Source organism: Montipora capricornis, chromosome 3 (genome assembly GCF_036669925.1).
Source record: "Montipora capricornis isolate CH-2021 chromosome 3, ASM3666992v2, whole genome shotgun sequence".
Lineage (NCBI taxonomy): Eukaryota > Metazoa > Cnidaria > Anthozoa > Scleractinia > Acroporidae > Montipora > Montipora capricornis.
The window spans coordinates 10,446,724-10,466,723 of record NC_090885.1 but is presented as its reverse complement, the minus strand read 5'-3'; the positions used below and the strand labels follow the sequence as shown (position 1 = coordinate 10,466,723).

Below are 20,000 nucleotides of genomic sequence, written 5' to 3'. Positions count from 1 at the left end.
AGATACTGTCTTATCCTAGCTAATTAGCTTAAACACGATAGTTAGTTACGTAATTAATGCTTCAGTCGCTATTTCCGTTACTTTTTCTTTACAAATGAGGACTTGGTCTCACTTTCGAGATAGTGTTGACAGGTCTCAAAAACCGCTGATTGGCTAAGGTTGCCTTTCAAGGACGCGTGCGCAAGACAATAACCACTGACTTATTGTTCACTGGCGAAAAACATGGCTGCCATCGGGTGTTTATCCGATCTCCGTCGATAAAAAAACAGACCTTTTTCAGGCCAGTAAAACGGACGAATGTTTTGACTGCATAGAGCGTTTTTATGCCAGCGAGATTCTCTTTTTAGTTGTGGGCCACCGTACTACGAGTGCTACGAGGGAAATTTCTTTAACAATTTCAAGGTCAACGCGAGTCCAGGTTGCTGTGACAGTGTTTGAGTGGAAATTCGTTTGTGGAGCTTACCGGCTAATGGAGTACCATCTTGATTTCAATTCATGCGTTTATCTTTTAAAAAGTGGAGCAAAAAATATATCACTAAATTTCCAAATGGTTTCTCTTTCGACTAAATATTTGCACACTGTTTCCGCGGGGGCCCGCATCTAGCAGAAAATGTTAAGATTTTTGCATTTTTCTTCAAAATTAAGTTGTTAAAATGGCCATTCAAGTGGTCCATGGAGGCAAATTTATTGAGACGGAGGGAAAAAAAGAAATGCATGACGTCCCTGAAAAGTTAGAAATGTATTTCAGTCGTTCAAAGATAAATTTTAAAGTGAATTCAGCACCAATATCATACATAACATGCCATATAAGCACCTCATTATTGGGTACACTAGAAGGAAACCTTTTAGTTGCAATTATATTTTGCTATAGTTATTTCAAGCAAATGCCAATCGTTTGCTTCCCTCCAAATAGACCTTATCACGGTTTTCGACGCCATCTTGACGGGTAGGCAAAGCGGTCAGAAATTACAGTGTTTGTATGGGAATCCGATAGCAAATAACTTCTTCCAAAATTGAATTTTACACAATTTGTGAATCAAAACGTTAAAATACTAGGTAGAAGATTGTATTCACCAAGTTTGAAGGATGTAGCTTTCCTGTAAGTCGCTGAGCTATTCTTTTTTAATTTTCCATACATCAGTCTCAACATTTTTTTCCCGCGAACTGCGTCTAGACGTTTGTTTACCCAGCCAAATTTACAGACAAATGTGTGGAAAATTCAAAAAATTAACTGAGCGTCTTCTAGCCAAGCTACATACTTCAAACTTGGTGAATACAACCTTCTACCTAGTATTTTAACGTTGCGATTCAGAAATTGTGAAAAATTCAATTTTGGAAGAAGTTATTTGCTATCGGATTCTCATACAAACACTGTAATTTCTGACCGCTTTGCCTACCCGTCAAGATGGCGTCGAAAACCGTGATAAGGCCTATTATAGAAATAAACATAGATTAGGTTAACTCTGAATAGCCAAAACATCAATACCGGTATTCCAAGTTGAAAATTTGATTCAGAAATCCAGCTCACTAGCAGGGGGGATTTTACTGTAACAAAATATTACTACAGCTAATAATACACTTTCAACACATTGTAGTGGGTTAATGTGACAACAAAAATAATTAATCAAGAATTGGTTTTATCTTCCAGCAATAAAACAGCAGGAGGATATAAAATTAGGTATCTTCAAAGTTTAGAAAAGTTGTTGAAGGTGATTCAGTGCTATTATCCAAAACAAATTTCATGCTGGCCTACTAAATACTTCCAGTGCAATAGATTATTTAACCTCTCTTTGTGGACTCTGGTTGCAACACAGTGGTTTCAATAATTTAAATCCCCTTCCATTAGATTTAACTTTTAAAACACTCCATAACTTTATGTTTATGTAATAATTGTTCAAAGTCATCGAGCAAAAGCATACAAAGCTACATCTGAAAGGGGCGTAATCCCATGTTGGAGTTTTCTGGAGAAGACTTTCACAGAAATAACTGCTGTTACCTTTCCATATGGAAAAAATGTTTCAACATTAGGTGTAATGAATTTTTAGCAATTGCTTTAAAGAATACTAATCATTCCTACCATTTCCAAGGATGAATAAATTAAAGTTGAATGCAGTAAGGAGTAAGAAGTAAAAAAAAGTGGCATATTTTTTCAAACTGTAATCTATTTCCATTCTTGATTTAGTCCCTGGATAGTATTAAACAATGGTGGTAAAGTAAACAAACTGCCCCAAGGGGGGCTCCCTTACCAAAATGACAGGGGTTCTTTTTGTTCCTTTTTGGAGAAAAAAATGTGGATTTGTACTGCTTATGATGCTGAGACCAAACAGCTGGCGGAGTTGCTGCAGTATATTTAAGGCTATCAATCTGAAAAATGACTGGAACTGTAAGACAATTTGGTAAAAGTTATTAGCCAGTCATTTGTCACTTTAGAACTGGTTCCTCTAAGAGGTCAGATTTCTTTAGCCTACGTCCACAAAACAAGGTTCTGTTACCTTTAAGGGTTGTTTTAAAAAAAATCCAATAAGTGGCCTGCCATTTTCATAGGGAAAACCCCTCCTGAGCAAACTGCATCCTCATGTTTGGATTCCCATTGATTTAATGACTTAAATGATATAGGCAAATTTGTTCTACAATATATACTCAAATACCATTATAGCCTTTATAGTTTACTCCTTGAGCTACCAGCTTCAACTTTGATACTTTGTTCTAAAAGCCAATGCAACGCAAAGCAAAGCATGGTGGAGGTGATGATTAATCACTTGTTTTGGTTCAAATGAAGAAAAAGAAAGTCAAACTAACAATAGCACTTTGACCCTTTCACCCCTAAACCGGCCATACTTAGCATTTTACTCTGTCTAACACCAGACGATTTTACTTGTCAATGGGGAATCCCCAGGTCAGGAGTCAATGGGTTAATCACTCACTAAAAAATGTTGCAATAAAATATTATGTTCCACTAACGACCAAAACTGTACTAATAATTTGAATTACAGCTAAGGTTCCATCTGAGTTACCTGACAGCTCTTACAGTACTTCTCAACATAAAGAAAATAAATTATGTGGACTTAAACATTCCCAAATAGAAATGTTGTATATTCCAAATATCGTTACATAAACTCTTCAAGATTTACCTGCTTCAGAAACTTCAAATCAATGAATATTTGGAATAATTTTCCTGGACTCCTGCAAACTATACATGCACTTCAAGGCTGCTGCCTAAGAAAATTTTAAAGGGGCCCTCAGGGCTAAACGCTGAGAACTTAGGAGCCCAACATACAGTACATGTATGAAGTGAAAGGTGTTGCTGTGAAAAATTAAGGCGCCCAGAGCTATTCTTTGGGAGCCCCAGGCTACCGGGCTCCTGTTAGGCAACAGCCTTGTGCACTTTTTAATGGTTTGCCCTTTAAAAGTAAGACTCAGAAATAAAAATGCAAATGCAACTGAGGCTGTTTTGCCTTATCTACAAGACAAGACAACAATATCCTTTATTCAAACACAATCAATATTAAAGCAATAATACATGCTTGTGGGGTCATGTGCTAACTATAATAAAGACACACTACAGGAAATAAAAGCTTAAAAGTAACTATGTGACAGACATAGGATATCTACACATAAGGGATAAGAAAAATAAATCAATTGCTATCCAAAGATCTTATTGAAAATACACCAAAAGATAATGGTTGATTGACAAGTTCCATGTGCAAAATGGTGGAGCATGTTTGAAGTCCATCAGGACCAAGATGAGAAGTTATGATAAAAACTCTAAACATATTTTTTACCAAAATTATTTTACTGCCATCAAAACCCAATGATACCTTATGCATGCAGGAACACTGTTTCTAGCTGCAGCTCCAAATCACATAATATATTAATAAATTTTCCCATCTAAGAAAAGAACAAACATGTGGGGTGTAACCAAAAAAAGTCCAAGGCAATAAAGCTTCCTTTCAGCCTTTTCAGGAAAAACTATCCACTGTCAACCATACTTGACTCAAAACAGATTCCTTGATCCAACAACACATGACAGTCCCCCAAAAACCAAAATTACATCATTAATGCTTCCAGAAAACAACAGTCTAAAAAAAAAAAGATATGCAAAACAGTCACGAACCTGAATCTATAGAGATCTATATACATCTGTACCTACACTTCTGTTCTTCCAAACATTATTTTAACTACCGGTAACATGGATTTTGATTTTGATTTTAAACTCAAATTAATTGCAAATCCATAACTTGGTAACTACTTGAACGCAAGGATCGTTGAGTTGTGACTGCTAAAAAGTACAATAACTTAGACATTCACCAGAAAAGGGAATATAAATGACCTTAAAATCGAACTTAAGACGAATCCAGTTTATTTTCACATCAAAAGAGAGCAGCGTACAAAGATAAATGGACGATATTAAAGCATTTCTTAACGTGAAATTACAATCATGATGGAGCTACAACGCTAGACGAACGCTAAGCGGAAACAAAATTGTAAATTATTACTCACAAATTAGTTTGCGAAGTCATCTTTTGCACACGATCCGACTTAGTCTCGTCACTCTCGCCATTATATGAACTTCATGCAGTCGCTCCTTTCGGTTTAAATCCACAAGAACACCTTTAGGAAGTGTTTTCTCAAGACCATTGGAACGAAAAAAAAGTCATTTTTGATATTTTCTTGTGCAAAAAACAACGTAAACGTAGTCCACATCTCAAGCTTAACAAACCATGGGCAGCTTTAACAAACGAGAAAAACAGAGTCCGGTTCATCTTCCACCAGCAGCGAACATTTACACGAGAAGGAACCAGATAGGAGACAATATCTTTTGGATAACAGCCGCCGATCTCTCTAAACTTCGTACAGAGGTAAACTAGAAATGTCGAAGGCGCAACTCAACCGATTATTAATATTTGAACAAATGTACGAGCGGCCTGGTGAGAGGTTAAAGTACGTGGGGAAATCTCATTTGTCGTCCGCCATTTTGAAACATTGATGGCGGGAAATAAGTGAGCATGCTCAGTGGTTTTTGAGACCTGTCGATAGTGTTCTTGCTACCTCGCTAGCGGCTACAAGCTGTCAAGTTCGTCATTGTTTTATGTTGGATTTATCATCTACCGGTATATTCGGAGCCAGACAAAAAAAAAATGTATATATATACATGCTGTAAACTGATGAAGATCTAAGACCAAAACGTTTTTAAATATGTTTATTCTTTGCCTTAGTCATTTTAGAGTTGGCCCAGTTGTTCAAAGGCCGATAACGCTAATTCCAGGTTAAAAATTAACCAAGTAGTATTTTTCTCTACTCCCAAATGCTGTTCAACGCTGATATTCGGCGGCAAGACTTTACATTAGAAGAAGTCAATCTTGAAAAGCAAAAGCAAAAGAAACTTTCACCAAAAAGTTGAAAACATGAAACAAAAGTTTACGCTAATCCTGGATTAAGTTAATCGGCTTTCGAACAAGCGGGCCCAGATTTAGATCTTTGTATAGGCGTTTCCTCAGTGTTTCATCTTCATAGCGCTTTACTTAGCCGAGATATGGTTTATTGCCTTTTAGTAGTTCGAACCACGTTTCTACACATCTCGAATTGATTCTTCTCAATCAACCTTCGATTAATACCGTTTTAAGTTGTAATTTTTTGGGGATTATACTGGTTTCGATTAAAAACATGAACTTCAGGTGTTTAAACCTTGTCTTCTCCAACAACGCAGTTGAGACCCGAGGGGGGGGGGGGTTATTCCGGAATAGAATTACAGGAAATAGCCGATTTATTTTATACTTTTCTTATCTTTTTTGAGGGCCGACGCTCACTAGTTTTTTTTCCCGAGATTAAACGTTTGGACTCCATCCTGATATTTTGCAGTAGATGAAGATAGAGAAGAGCAACAATGTTGCTGCCGAAAGGGGTGGCCAGCTCCAATATTACAATATGGTGGCTTACAAACAGTATGTAAAAAAAAAAGAAGAAAAAAATAATTCGCAATTCTTGATTAGCTTCAGCGCTGTAAGTTCTGTTTTAGCAATTTTACTTAAAAAGGGACTTTGCCCAAATCTGATCCTAGCTAATTAGCTTAAACACGATAGTTAGTTACGTAGTGCTTCAGTCGCTATTTCCGTTGATTTTTTCTTTAAAAACGAGGACTTGGTTTGAATTTCGAGTTATTGTTCTTGCTACCTCGATAGCGGCTACAAGCAATCAAGTTTGTCCTTGTTTTATGTTGGATTTATCGTCTACCGGTAGATTAGGAGCAAGACCAAAGTAAGTATTTTCTTTTCATTCTTTGGCTTAGCCATTTTAGAGTTCAGTTCCCTTACGTTAATGCATTTCCTCAGTGTTTCATCTTCATAGCGCATTATGATTCTCAGTTGAGCTATGGTTTATTGCTAAGTAGTTCAAACCCCTTTTCTACACGTGTCTACGCGATTATTTGCAATCGATCTTCGATTAATATCATTACTCCATTGAACCAACGGCTTCAACATTTGCTTCAACATCCGTTCGATTTTATTGAAAAGCGATGTCCGTTTGCCCCCCTCTTTCAACCGTCTTGAAACATGTTGAATCGAAGTTGAATCGCAGTGCAAACCATTTTCCCACCCCAGCAGTCAACATCGTTGAACAAAATCGACCGGATGTTGGCGCAAATGTTGAAATCGTCTGCCCGGAGCTTTACATGCACCGCTTGTCATCTGGCTATCGCGAGAGTAGTAACCTTTAAGGTTACACTGGATTCATCTTTCGGGAATTTTAGGGCGTTTCTGTCAAAAAGAAAAACTTTGAAAGCCTTTTAATATCTTTGATTTTTGCTTGGAAAAATGGTCCGTCCAAAGTTTAACCGATTAGGAAATTCTTGTGCTCCGAAGTCAACCCATTTGTCACAAGGAAAAGTTTAAAATATTTAATTTTATTCCTGTCATATGACCTAACTGAGCAAGAACTCTGCGACGAGTAATATCTGAAAGAAAGGATTATCACTTATGATTTTGGTAGTTTTGAGACCCATGAAGACAGCATTCATGCAATAACCTCTGAAGGACAACAAGGGCGGTTAACAGAACGTCATTCAATCATTTCGGGATGGAAAGTGTGAACCAACCTTTCAGAAATAAAATTGGTGTGAATACTGTGAAGGTTTGGAAAGAATTAGAAAGCGCGCACCAATTCACGATTTTTGTTGAATGATGTTGACTGCTGGGTTGGGGAAACAGTTTCAACACATCACCAACATTTGATTCAACAAGCTTCACGAGAGGCCTGGTATTCAGTTACGGACATGGGTACGTCATTGAGAGACCGATTAGTGCGCACGCTCATACCCAACCATGTTGAAAGAGCGGGGCAAACGGCTTGAAAACAAAGTAAATGTTGAATGGTTGTTGAAGCAAAGGTTAAATGCTTTTAAGCTCATTTAGAATAAGATGGCCACGGACCATCTCGCACCAAGAAATCCAGGAGTGAACAGAACGAGTGATGAGATCAGACGCCGAAGATGGAATTGGATCGGGCATATATTGAGGAAGAACAGAGAGGAGGACTGTGTTACAGCATTGGAGTAGAGGCCAGAGGGGAGGAGGAGACCAGGTCGACCAAAAACAACATGGAGGAGAATAGTCTAGAATAGTTGAAGACGAAAGACGAGTAGCTGGGTGGCAATCATGGACGACTGTCAGAGCTTTAGCAGCAAACCGAAGTGGATGGAAAGAGAGTGTCAAAGCCTTATGTGCCTTATGGCACGAAGAGATATAGAGATAGAGAAGCTCATTTAACATCGATTCAACTTCGTTTCAACATGTTTCAACAAGGTTGAATGGGGGTCTGGAGCAAACTGTTTCTACATCGCTGTTCAACAAAATACAACGGATGTTGAAGCGAATGTTGAAGTCAGGCCTTAAATTTTTCCTGTTTTTAAGCGGTTCTCGTTTGCTTCGACGTTGTTACTGTATAAGCTCTCAATTCTAAGTGGTCATGGTTCATCTCAGAATAACGTAAAAACAAATGTATTCAGTGTGCGGGCTGTGGTGCTCCCAACGTTGGGGAAACCAACAGGCATTTTTATACACGTACTCAAATTTGATCATTTCACGTTGTTGTTTTGCTGACGACGACAAAGAAATAGACAAAAATGAAAAACGCACGTGCAGAGCGTGCAAAGCTATTGTCTTCGGCCACTAAATATGTAAATTTGTGACGTTCTCGTTGACGTCGCCGTTGTCGTTACTAAGGCCCCGTCCACACGTATCCGGAGATTTTTGTATCCGCAAATTTTTTTATCCGGATACACCTAGCGTCCACACGTGTCCGCCGTATACGCTCGGTGTATCCGGAGATTTCTGTATACGCTCTCCAGAGTGGAAATTTCTCTATACGCTGTGTATCCGGATACGTGTGGACGCTCGTATCCGTCTATTTTTGTATCTGCCGACGTCACAGTATCAGAACCGGTCTTTTTCCGCATGCTCTGTTGACTAATCCTTTGAGATGTCCGAATGCGAATCGGATACGTGTGGACGGTCGTATAGGATTCGTATACGCTACGTGTGGACGCAGATATTTTTGTATCCGCACAAAAAACTTTCCGGATACAAAAATCTCCGGATACGTGTGGACGGGGCCTAAAGCTCCCTATGATTAATTAATCTGTCTACGAATTGTTCCTGATCAACTGAAAATGGCTCGTGTTCTACCCATATTTAAATCTGGTGATAAGTCATATTTTTCTAAGAATAGATTTGTTTCTGTTGTTTGTTTTTTTGTTGTTGTTTACATATATTGTTGTTTACATACTATCAACTGAGAAACTTCCTCACAACGTTAACCTCTTGCTGTTTCCGCAGCCTGTCAGCCTTCAAGCCTCATGATTAGTGACGAAAAATAACTGACAAGCACTTTTTTACAGGTTTTCACAATGAATGCACTGTATCTGCGACATAGATCTTATGATTTAAGGCAGCCACAGGGAGATCGAGAGTCTCGCGCACCCTTCTTTCAACGTTGTGCTTGTGGATTGGGCCACGTCATCAATGACATCACTCAACAACTTTTCTTCTCTTTCCGTCTTGTCTTCCTTATGAAAGTGCTTGGTCTCTCTCCAAAAAATTCCGGCTGGTTGATTCTTGAAAAACAGCTGGTTCACGCTGTCGCGTCGCCCGTTTGTGCGATCTTGGTGGACAGAATTCGAGTTCCATTCCTGTCCCGAAAGCTTGGAAAAAAAAGTCTTGGCATTTTTGCGCGACGATTTTGGAAGCAGTGTTCGTCCCGCTATTTTTCGGTCCTTTCTACTTTTGTCAAAGTTCGCACAGTGGACAAGGGCGGATGATGATATACTTTGGAATATTGAATGTCATTTTGGGTGTCGCCGGCAGCTTATTGGATATTTCTCATTTGTCTCTTATTCCGTTCATTGCAAAAAATCAAATGGAAGCAGTGGAATTGAGCGCATGGAGGTTTTTACATAATCCTTGTCCTTTATATATGAGTTCATTTGCAATGTGACTGATTGTTAAGGCATCCTGTTAGTATATAGGAACATGCATTCACGTTTTCGGTCAAATCCGGTCTTAAGACCTCCGCACACTCGAGTTATCAGCCGTGCAAAGTTTCAATCGCGACTGTTGGCGTAAGCAAGTTCCCCAGTGTTCGATGGCGTTTTGAACGCTAATGTTCAAGCGTGCCACCGACGCAGAATATTTAAAATGCTGAATAATTTTTGGCACGAGTAAACATTTCATCTAAGTTTGCAAGCGTGCAAGCCATCGCTATACCATCTTTCACCAAAAAGCATGTGTAGTATTGGAGATACGACGAATGAGTATGTCCTTACAACGTAAGGTGTCCCGAATAAAAAATCGAGAATTACTTGAAAAATATTTCCAAGAATGACGGAGAAACCTGCGCGTGTGCTTATTTTGCATGTGCTTATATGGTCTTCTGGACAACATTAATTCAGCAACTAAATCACTACTTGCTACCGTATTAATTCGTCGTATCTCCAATACTACGCATGCGTCTTGGTGTAAGGTGGTAAGGTGATAGCTTTTCACGCGCGCACACTTAGAGGAAATGTTCACTCATGCCAAAATTTATTCAACATGTTGACATTTCGGCGGGGATGGCATGCGTGAACATCAGCGCTCAAAATGCCACCGCACACTAGGGGAACTTGCTTCCGCCAACAGTCACGAGTGAAACTTTGCTAGCTGATAGCTGTAGCGTGAAGCGGGCTTCGGGTGGATTCCATTTTTACCTAGGTTGAATATGCGTTCTATCTGGTTTAAAGCAGCTATCACCCTCCAAACAAGGACTGAAAACACCTATACGTTGCCTCAAGCTCTGTGTTACGAGTTCGAATGTTTTGAGGAAAGTTAGTTTACAAACTAAACTGAACGCAGGGTTGTCGGAACAACAACAAGAAGATTTATTCCAAAGTGAACGTAGTTTCCACGAAGTAAAACTCTTAACAACACGTATTCGATAAACTTACACTGCCTCCGCCAACTTGAATAAACACTGCTTCTGTCACACTTGACTAAACACGGCTAACGCCAACTCTCTCCGCTTGTGAAAAACTAGTTAAAAAACACTCCGCTTGGACTCGTCTACTTATATACTCTGACAATAAACTTCTAGAACTTTCTAAAATAGTAATCACTCTAATTATAGAAAGATTACAAAACACACCGATTTAGAAACGCTTACGCATGAACCTAAAAATAAACAAACTACAAACTCCCGCGAAGCTTCTAGAAAGTAACGCTAGTCACGCAATGCTATTTTTGGTAACACTCTGTCTTACGCATCTCAGCACATCCTTTTAATGTTTGGTATCATCTTATCGGTTTATGTATTTATACACTTATTTCTTCAGTCTCAACATTACAACATAGTAAGGGAACAAAGAATTGTTTTATGCTCTTACTTGTACTTAATTTAGCTTTAATTTTGAGAAAGAGCGCCGTACATTGCTTTGTATTTTAAAGCTTTTTACAATTATTATTCATGAAATGCGTGGTCACCTACAATATTCTTTTTGGATTTCAATAACACTTGTTAAGATCTACATTTCCTGCATAGTCATAAACCGGGGTAAAAATATCTTTTATTAGTAGGCACCCTCCTTAAGAATTTAATCAGTGATCAGAATGCGTCTTGAACTCGGTATCTCCGGATGCCGAGGCAGGCGCTCTAACTGCTTCCCCATGGAGCCCCCAAGTGGAGCAAACCCATGGACTAATCTATCAACCCCTGGGAGATCGGAATCCGCTTCCCGCACTTGATAATCATGACCAAATCACAAATTTAAATTTAAAGTGGTATTCAAACGTGCAATTTCCCATTTTAGGACCGCTTTCACCTACTTGAGTGGTATTTCGACCTGTGTTGTGGCTTGGATAATATTTGGTCTGGACTCCGAAAGTCAAATTTCTAAAAACAGTTCCAAGGATTTCATGGTAAAGTACTTGGTGTTAAATTTTTATCATACTTTACTGAAGCAATGGACATTTCATTAACGTTTTGATGGTTGTGTGAATGGCGCAGTAGTAGATTGCGGTCAGAATTCTTACTATTTCTACTTTGTGGCTTTCTTTGCGCTCCTCGGTGTTACATTTTGTAACAGTTCAAGGACTTCTTTTTTATTTAACTCCGGTGCGAAGCGATCTTAGCCAGCCGCCATGGTTTCCTCAACGAAATGGTTTTAGCTCCGTTTTAGTTTTAAGCCAACGTGTACTCTTACCATATTTGTAAATTATGGTAAAGTAGCTCCTATCCCATGATGGCTAAGCCAATAAAAAGTCTTTAATATTAATTGCATTATCCAATGATTGAATTTTTAATAATATCCCTTATTCTTCAGGTAATGACTGCAATATTGGTAGCATTAGGCGTTTTTCTTGCAATGATATTTCATGTTGGGACTAAAGAGCCTCTTGGCACGACCCTACAGGCGGGAAATTTCGTGGTAAGTTGAGCCTAGTCTGTACCTCACTCTAGCTGTTTTTGCTTGAAAATCTACTGCTACATTTCACTGAATCCGTTTTCTCGCCTAGTTAGTGAAGCAGAACGCCTATCATGCGCACGGATTACTGGAAGAAAACAATGAACTCTTTAAGGCAAAACGGCCAGGATCCATAGCATAGTGAGAACTTTAGTCTCAGTCAATGGAGGCCCACTTTTAAAATCTTCAAAATGATGCTACGGGCATTTAATATGCAATGGCATGTGAGATTGTTGGTTCTGAACAATCTCCTAAAATTATTGATTCAGAAGGGATTTCAGTTTTGCCTTCTACATATCTTCCGAAAACCGATGTTTTATTAAGTACTGAGTCCTTAATTATTAAAGTGCGTACTCTAAGACTGAAACAATGAACACTAAACATGGTCATTACCAAGACTGAACCTTTGTTTATAACGTGGTTGTGTTTTGAGAAAGCAGTTGTTCGTGGATCTCGGTAAAGATAGTGGTAAACGAGTGCTTGCGGACACTCATTGACATTTGGTTTAATTCCTATTATGAATCACATTTTCCTTCCTTCTTAGAGTCTTACATCTTTCACTCCCTCGACTGCTCATGGAGAATTGATGACTCGTCTTTCACCAGGTTGGGTATCTAATTGTATAAACGAGTACATTTACTTGATTTCAAGAAAGTCACAAACAGGTCATTTGGAAAGAGCTTGTTGGACAAAGTTAAATCGTGAAGTTAAAAAAAAAATGTTTAAAAAAGTTAATTCAAAACCTTAAACCATCATCCAATGTTACTTTGTTTGTCTAAGTAAGGTATACGACCCACTCAGTGTAAATTTGTTGCCTTGACAGAGCAGATCTGGTTCAAGTCTCCTCCACTATTCCTCTCGTTTAAAAAACAGTTTCGAGATAAGCTTTACCAGCTTTATTGCATAGGCTCCTTGTCGGTCTACCTAATTTGATTCAATATCCCATTCAAGGTCGCTTGCACCAGTTTCAACAATTCTGAGGGAATTTTTGTTGTTAGAGCAATTAACTCTACAACATTGGTTCACGTAACGGCAAGGTTATCGCACCATATGAAACACCAATCCTTGCTTTTATCGCTCAAATCTTTAAAATGACGATTTAAGATAGGAGCGTTTAAAGACAAAAAATATAGCGTATTTCTAGATAGCTCTGTTGTTGCCATGGCAATCAACTACGTCACATAAATAAGTGCATCTTGTTAAGCATTCATTGGTGTTTGGAATGGCACCATGACACTCTCTATACGTGTAACAGTGGTTGCCACGTGAAGCGTGGTATATGTTTTTGTCCGTGTGCTCTCCTTCACAATGGCCGCTACGATTCATTAAATGTTGTGTTCACGAGTGATCCTTATCGTGTTCTTCACTCTCCATGCGAATCAATCAACATATCACACGTTAATTTCACAAGACATATTAAGATAACGTGGATTACGAGGGTCAATCCTCAGTAATTCATGAGTGAATCGTTCTAGAAAGATAGTCACTCGGAATTGTTGAAAATAGTGTGAGCCACCATAATATTTAATGACGAGTCCATCAAAGGCATCAAGAGCGGCCGAAACATACAGAGACCAGTCCAGTAGCACTTAGACCTTGAATTTCACTCACTGATGAGTCTTCCTTCCTGAATTACAGGAATTAATACTGCGACCACTAGTGAGCGAGAATGTCCATCGCGCAGAACTTATTGTGTTAAATGGACGGCCATCAGTGACCAGAAGGTAGAGCCAGCGTCAGCAAAGGTCGCTGTTCCGAAAGAAAATCTTTCATCAAGCAATGCTAACTGCGCTAGTGTTGACAACAGAGGTTTTTCTGGTAGTATAATTGCATTGAATTCAGGTGCTGATTCTGATGACAAAAACGTCGACAAAGTTCCAGCACCCATCAATCTCCCAGCTGTTTCATTGGAAACCAAAGGCGTTCCTTTACCCGAGAATAACGCAAAAATTAGTCCTTTTATTGTTTCACGGGACGGTGAATCCGCTCTTCCACCACGAACACACGCCAATAGGACTATACAAGAGTGGCTTATTGATCCGCGCTTATACATGGTAAGTATGGGTTTATTTAGGTGACAGCCAATGAAACTTCAGAATTGAGGTCATACGTATTCCTCTATCGTGAAAGCCAAATAAAGCTCACATGTTACATCAATTAGTTAATTACAGAATAACCATTCTGAAATTGAGATTAAGCCTACTACATTATGTTGATAAATATGATAATTTATGCACAGTGCCGGCAAGGCATATTTGGTATGTACCCAAGATGCAGCGTGGCGTACGTTTTGTGCACCTTCATAATGGCCGCTGCGATTCATTAAATGTTGTGTTAATGAGTTATCCTTGTCGTGTTCTTCACTATCCACGCGAGCCAAGCAACAATCTTATCGTTTTCCCCTATTCCCTCTAATAGACAACAAAGCAAACACAACTGGTCACTTGTTAAAAAGGGGAACTGACTGCTGCACTGGATAGACCTAGTAACGGACTGTGCCGCTTATCCCGGCATTCTGCAAGCAATGAGACCCCGTTTGCGTTTATTGAAACTAACAGAAGCCCAGACAATAATAACGTGCCTGCTGCCCGTCAGGAAAAACCCCCTTTTTAGAGGAAACCTGAACCCTCCCGAATGCAGAACCAGGCACTTAACAAATACCCCGAGGGTGAGGGGTGGAAAATCCAACAACTGTAAGATAACAAAATAAATCGAAACGACATTAATAAAAAATCTCGAAACGAGAGCAAGCTGGCAGCAACGTCAGCATAGAATAGCTCGACTCAGCAAAATCCCGCCCTTATAGTACTTGCGTCACCATAGAAACTGTCAAAAACCGGCGAACCGTGAAAACAACGATTTGCTGCTATTCTGCGAACCGCAGCAAATAACAAGTTTTCCCCTATTCCCTCTAATAGACAACAAAGCAAACACAACTGGTCACTTGTTAAAAAGGGGAACTGACTGCTGCACTGGATAGAAATACAAAGAAAGGGAGCAGAATGTCAGTAGAATCAAATCAAATCCCAAGGGACCGAGAAACTAGTAAACGATTGTCGAGGGAATCCTCGACGTAGCCATCCTTAGCGGTCTCAGACTGCCACCTGCCATGTCGTTTCCAGCATCTATCGGGGACTTGAGCGTTAGCGGCTGAAGTTGCCCCTCCCGCTCTAAATGAATGCAAACTAATAATATCCGTAGTAGGTACAAACTTACTTAGAAGGCCAACTAGAGATTCTCGTGCACGAGTATAGCTAAGCGGTTTCACTTTCTCAATAACTTTATATCCAGACCTGACCTTAACTAAAGGCTTAAACAAATAATCTGATGTCTTGTGTGATGTATCAATGCCCGCTAAAGCCATGTATCTTTCCAAATTAAGAACAGGACAAGACACTTTTCCAGATCTGCTGATCACTACTTCATTACCTTTTCGATATTGATCGGTCTTACTCTTGGTCACTTTGACAGTTAAGTGAGTTTCACTAAAACTGATGTCTTGGATTGCAAGGGCTGCAAGCTCATTAAAACGAAAGAACCCTGCGAACAAAAGTAAGGCCATAGAAATATCCCTACGTATTGGTAGCTCCCTAGAATGCTCGTATTCGGTACAACATGCTGTAAGAGCTTCAGGAGAAATGGGTGATTTCTTTGCTACAGGTTTAGCATTTTGACGTTTAGCGCCCTCGACTACGTTTCTTACAAAAGGGCTAACCATAGGGTTAGAGACCCCAGCAATGTCGTGAACCCATTTTAAAGCGCTAAAACAAGTTTCGATCACGGAGGCAGAAACTTGAGAAGTGGACAAATAACTAAAATACAAAGCGGCATCAACAACAGTAACTGGGAAAACGATTAAATTATTGTCGCGTGCGAACTTAATCCAACGATTTAAAGAACTAGTGTAATTAACAACGGTTCCACAAGCTTTTGAAGAAAAGACTGTCTGCTTTAATGCTTCAAACAAGCGGGTGAGATGAATGCTCCCACGGCCAGATCCTGCGCGGTCTTCAAGCTCCTTCCACGGGCCTTGATCAAAGAGGTTTAAACCTGTGAGAAACAGAGAGACTGTGCATGATAAAAAACAAAGATGAGATTGAAGCCATCTCCGATGTTAATATGCTACTATGAATCTTACAACACCACCTGTGAGTGTAGTGAACGATATTCAAGGACTGGTGTTCAATTAACCACCTGTGGGTTCCTTCATAAACCACCTGCGGGTTCATTATTTTCTTGCCTCCTGTGGGCTGCAATTCGCTCCTGCCGTAGACGGCTAAGTTAAGGATTTGTTTAACCTCGAATGCAACGTTCACACAAACCTTCTGTTGACAAGCAAAAACCTCTGTCACTGCTTACTGGGCGAATAGACTGCCAGTTTATGTACAAAGCTATAAGTTTGAATTCGAGACGTTCACCATGGAACATAGAATTGTAAGTCCTTCCCCTTGTCGTGGCGGCCGAACTGAATTCTGGAACTCCAACCCAGTCCAAAATACATTTAGCTAAATGGACCCCGTCTGGACACACACAGGGCCAAAACAAAGCTCCTTTCCACAGGGGTATTATTAAAGCCCCTTGTGCTTTGCAAAGCTTAAGATGGCGCCATACCCTAATTATCTGGCTTGGTGGGGGTACCAGCCAGTTGCTTTCCCCCTGCCAATTTTGGGTAAAAGCGTCCACGCCCTCGCAGCCAGGATTCCAGAAGCGGGAATTAAATCTAAGACATTTGGCGTTATACCAAGTTGCGAACCTGTCAACTGTAAAGGGGCCCCATAAAGTGCTGATCCACCGAAAAATGTCTGGACTAATACCCCAATCGTTAACGTCTGTAAGTTTGCTGAGATAATCAGCCAACTGGTTCTGCTCCCGGGGTACCCACACCGGGACAACCACAACGTGATTTTCGGCACACAAATAGACGATGTCTTCAACCAATGATTGAAGATCAGGTTTCGTGCTCCCTCTGTCGATAACACGAACAATGTTCTGATTATCAGTATGCCATTGTACTTTATGTCCTCTAAGGCTATGTCCAATGGACAATAACATATTGTGTACAGCTTTCAGCTCTCGCCAAGTAGAGCTCTTTCCCCTTTCATTAATTTACCATTGCCCCTGACACACCAAAGTGTGTTTTGCGGAAACTACGTAACCGCCAAAGCCCTGCTCAGATGCATCTGAATAAACCACGGAATCAAAAACATGAGGCTCGTCGAACAGCTTCTTGCCATTTAACTGGCCCACATTTTTATCCCAGAATTGTAGCTCTTCTCTAACCTTTGAAGAGCAAGGAATGATGGCATCCCACGATTGCCTAGTTTCTATCGCGAAATACATGTGTCTGGTGTACAAATAAACGGCCGAACCAATGGCTTTTGACATGGATATAATGCGACCGGTAACCTGGGCTAGGAGTTTGGCTGAAACATTGTCAATTCTATCCAGAACTGATGACAGGGATTCCTTTAATTTTGACAACCTGTTTTCAGTTACATACAAACGGTTTTCTGACATATTGAAAACGTGACCCAACCAGGTCTGGGTAAGGGATGGTTCCCAAGCACACTTATTTCCGCTGAGAACGAAGCCCAATCGGCCAAGATCTTCCTTGACTGCTTTGGCGTCAACAGTAGCGGACTCTTTGGAAGAATTGCCGCCTAAACCGTCGTCCAAAAACATGCAAATTCTCTTACCTGAACCCCTCCAATGACTTAGCAGAGGTTTCAAGAGTTTGGTGAATATGTAAGGAGCGGTGGACAGACCAAACGGTAACACGTTAAAAACGAAATAAGTCGCTTTACCCCGATAGGACCATTGGAATCCTAGGTAAGTTCGATGACTTGGAAAAATTTCAACGTGATGATAAGCACTCTTGATATCGAATGTATACAGATAATAACCCTCCCCTAGTAGATCCAGGGCTGTGGTTATGTCTTCGCATTTGAATTTATACTTAAAAAGGTGGGGGTTAACATACCGTAAATCGAGTACCAAACGTCTTTTCCCATCGTCCCGGGTTGACACAGTGAGAGGATTTACTACCCATGGCTGGCTTTCAACGACGGAAATACACTGGGTGCCTAAGAGATCATTTAAGGCCTCCTTGACGAAGTCGTTATTGTCTAAGGCAGATTTATTATTCCGCAAAACGCAAGACTCCGGAATACTGTGTAATGGTAATTTATAACCCTCTTTAATCACACTCAGAACCGCTTCAGTGGGCTCTAGCTCTTTCCAAGCTAAAATATTTGTTTTAAGCCTCCCTCGAACGCTGTCTGGACGGCATTCCCGCTCTAGAAAATCTGCCTTCTCAAAGGGTCTACTATCTATTTCAGAAAGTCCAGAAACATGCTCCGAGGCATCATTGCTCCCCGATAGGGATTCGCTATCACACAAATCAATAAAATGATTACTTAACTTCTTTCCGTCTGGTTGCGTCTGTGCAACGACCAACAAAGGACATTCAGCTCGCCAATGGCCTGGTTTACCGCAGCTGAAACACGTGCCACGTTTCTGGCCGGGACCGCCTGCAAATGGACCGATATTTCTTGTGGCACCCGCGGACTGTGAAAAACGGGATGTGTAATTCCCTGATGGGAAAGCGAACGAGCTTTGTAATGGCGAAATAGCTGTGTTTCCCACTGCTCTGGTAGACTTGAATGACCAGGAGCGAACCCTCGCAGCCTTGGAGGCGCGCGTTTCGGCAAGTTTTCTCTGAGCTTCCTTTTCGGCCTTTTTCATTTTCTTGGCGTCCTGGTCGTTATCGGCGAGTTCGTTGTCTAGGTATTCGCCGACGGTTTTCCAGCCATACTCAGATTTGTCTGCTATTAAAATAAGCTTTTGGCGTCGATCAATAAGCTCGATACCTTCATTCAGCTTGGCGATACATGCGTCCTGTTTTCCACTGTTGACGGCGTCTTTGGCTTCACTAACCACGGACTTCACCTGTTGGTTGTGTTTGAATTGTTGTTCGTGCCCTTTCTTTTTGAATGTACGTGATTCCGTAAGGCGGATCTTTTTTAATTCACTCATTTGGGTGTTGGAGGACTCTTCCAGCTGTCTTTTCATTGAGTCTAGTTTGTTGTCGATGATTGAAGAGAGCTTTTCAAGCATGCTGGACTGCTGCCGGTCAAGTTCGGCTTGAAAGGCTGGATCCATCTGTTTGGAATTCTGGAAAAACGGTGCGTCCTAAATACAGGATCTGAAGACTTGAGTACTGTGAACTGGGCTAACGAGAAAACTTGATTTGAAAATAAAAATCTCGAAACGAGAGCAAGCTGGCAGCAACGTCAGCATAGAATAGCTCGACTCAGCAAAATCCCGCCCTTATAGTACTTGCGTCACCATAGAAACTGTCAAAAACCGGCGAACCGTGAAAACAACGATTTGCTGCTATTCTGCGAACCGCAGCAAATAACAAATATATTCTTTTGGTCAGCTACAATCGCAGGGGATTATATCACCGCAGAGATCTTGTTAAAATTATTTCTATCAGTTAAAGTAGGGTTGACGAGGCTTAAAATCGCACGAAATATAAAAGCGCTCAACAACGGTTTATGGCACCAATAACAATAATAAACATGAAAAAAATGTCCATTCTGATCAACCTCGTTCCCAGGGTCTCTCTTCTCAGCCTCCTTTGTCGAATTCCATGTGTAGTACATAAAATACCTGCCCGTGAAACGTTTTGTCGATGCTCGTTTGACCACAAATCAAATGCATGCTGATTCCCTCAACCGTAATGATAACAAGGCCTACATTTTCTCCCTCCCCTAACACATATTTGGTCTACCTGCCAAATTTTGGGAGGCACGTGACCAGCCTGAACCAGGGTCTTCCTCCTCAACTACAAAGGAGTCAGAGAAGAGAGACCGTGGGAACAAAGTTGCATTCTGATTGACTGAGAGAAATGCAATTTTAAGGTAACACAGTGCACAAAAGTGGTAATTGCAATTGTTGTGTAGTCACTCTGCAGTGAAACGAAAACAAAATAATTTCTAACTTAGTA

General features: G+C 40.4%; 2 protein-coding genes across 2 annotated transcripts in view; one reads left to right on the top strand and one right to left on the bottom strand.

The window, feature by feature from the left end:
• Positions 1-20,000, top strand: part of LOC138039829 (major facilitator superfamily domain-containing protein 12-like) — a 151,782-nt gene that overhangs the window by 119,619 nt on the left and 12,163 nt on the right. The window lies entirely within an intron of this gene.
• Positions 15,009-16,417, bottom strand: LOC138042140 (integrase/recombinase xerD homolog). Its single transcript, XM_068887938.1, has 2 exons — positions 16,312-16,417; positions 15,009-16,039 (listed from the first exon to the last, which is right to left on the bottom strand). Exons 1-2 carry the CDS (start codon positions 16,415-16,417, stop codon positions 15,009-15,011), a joined length of 1,137 nt encoding a protein of 378 aa, XP_068744039.1.

Excerpts from the sequence above, each read along its gene's own strand:
- LOC138042140 (XM_068887938.1), bottom strand. The coding sequence starts at position 16,417 with ATGTTCCATGGTGAACGTCTCGAATTCAAACTTATAGCTTTGTACATA. Across the intron at positions 16,040-16,311 it reads TTTTTGCTTGTCAACAGAAG|GTTTAAACCTCTTTGATCAA; the intron begins GTTTGTGTGAAC and ends TGTTTCTCACAG.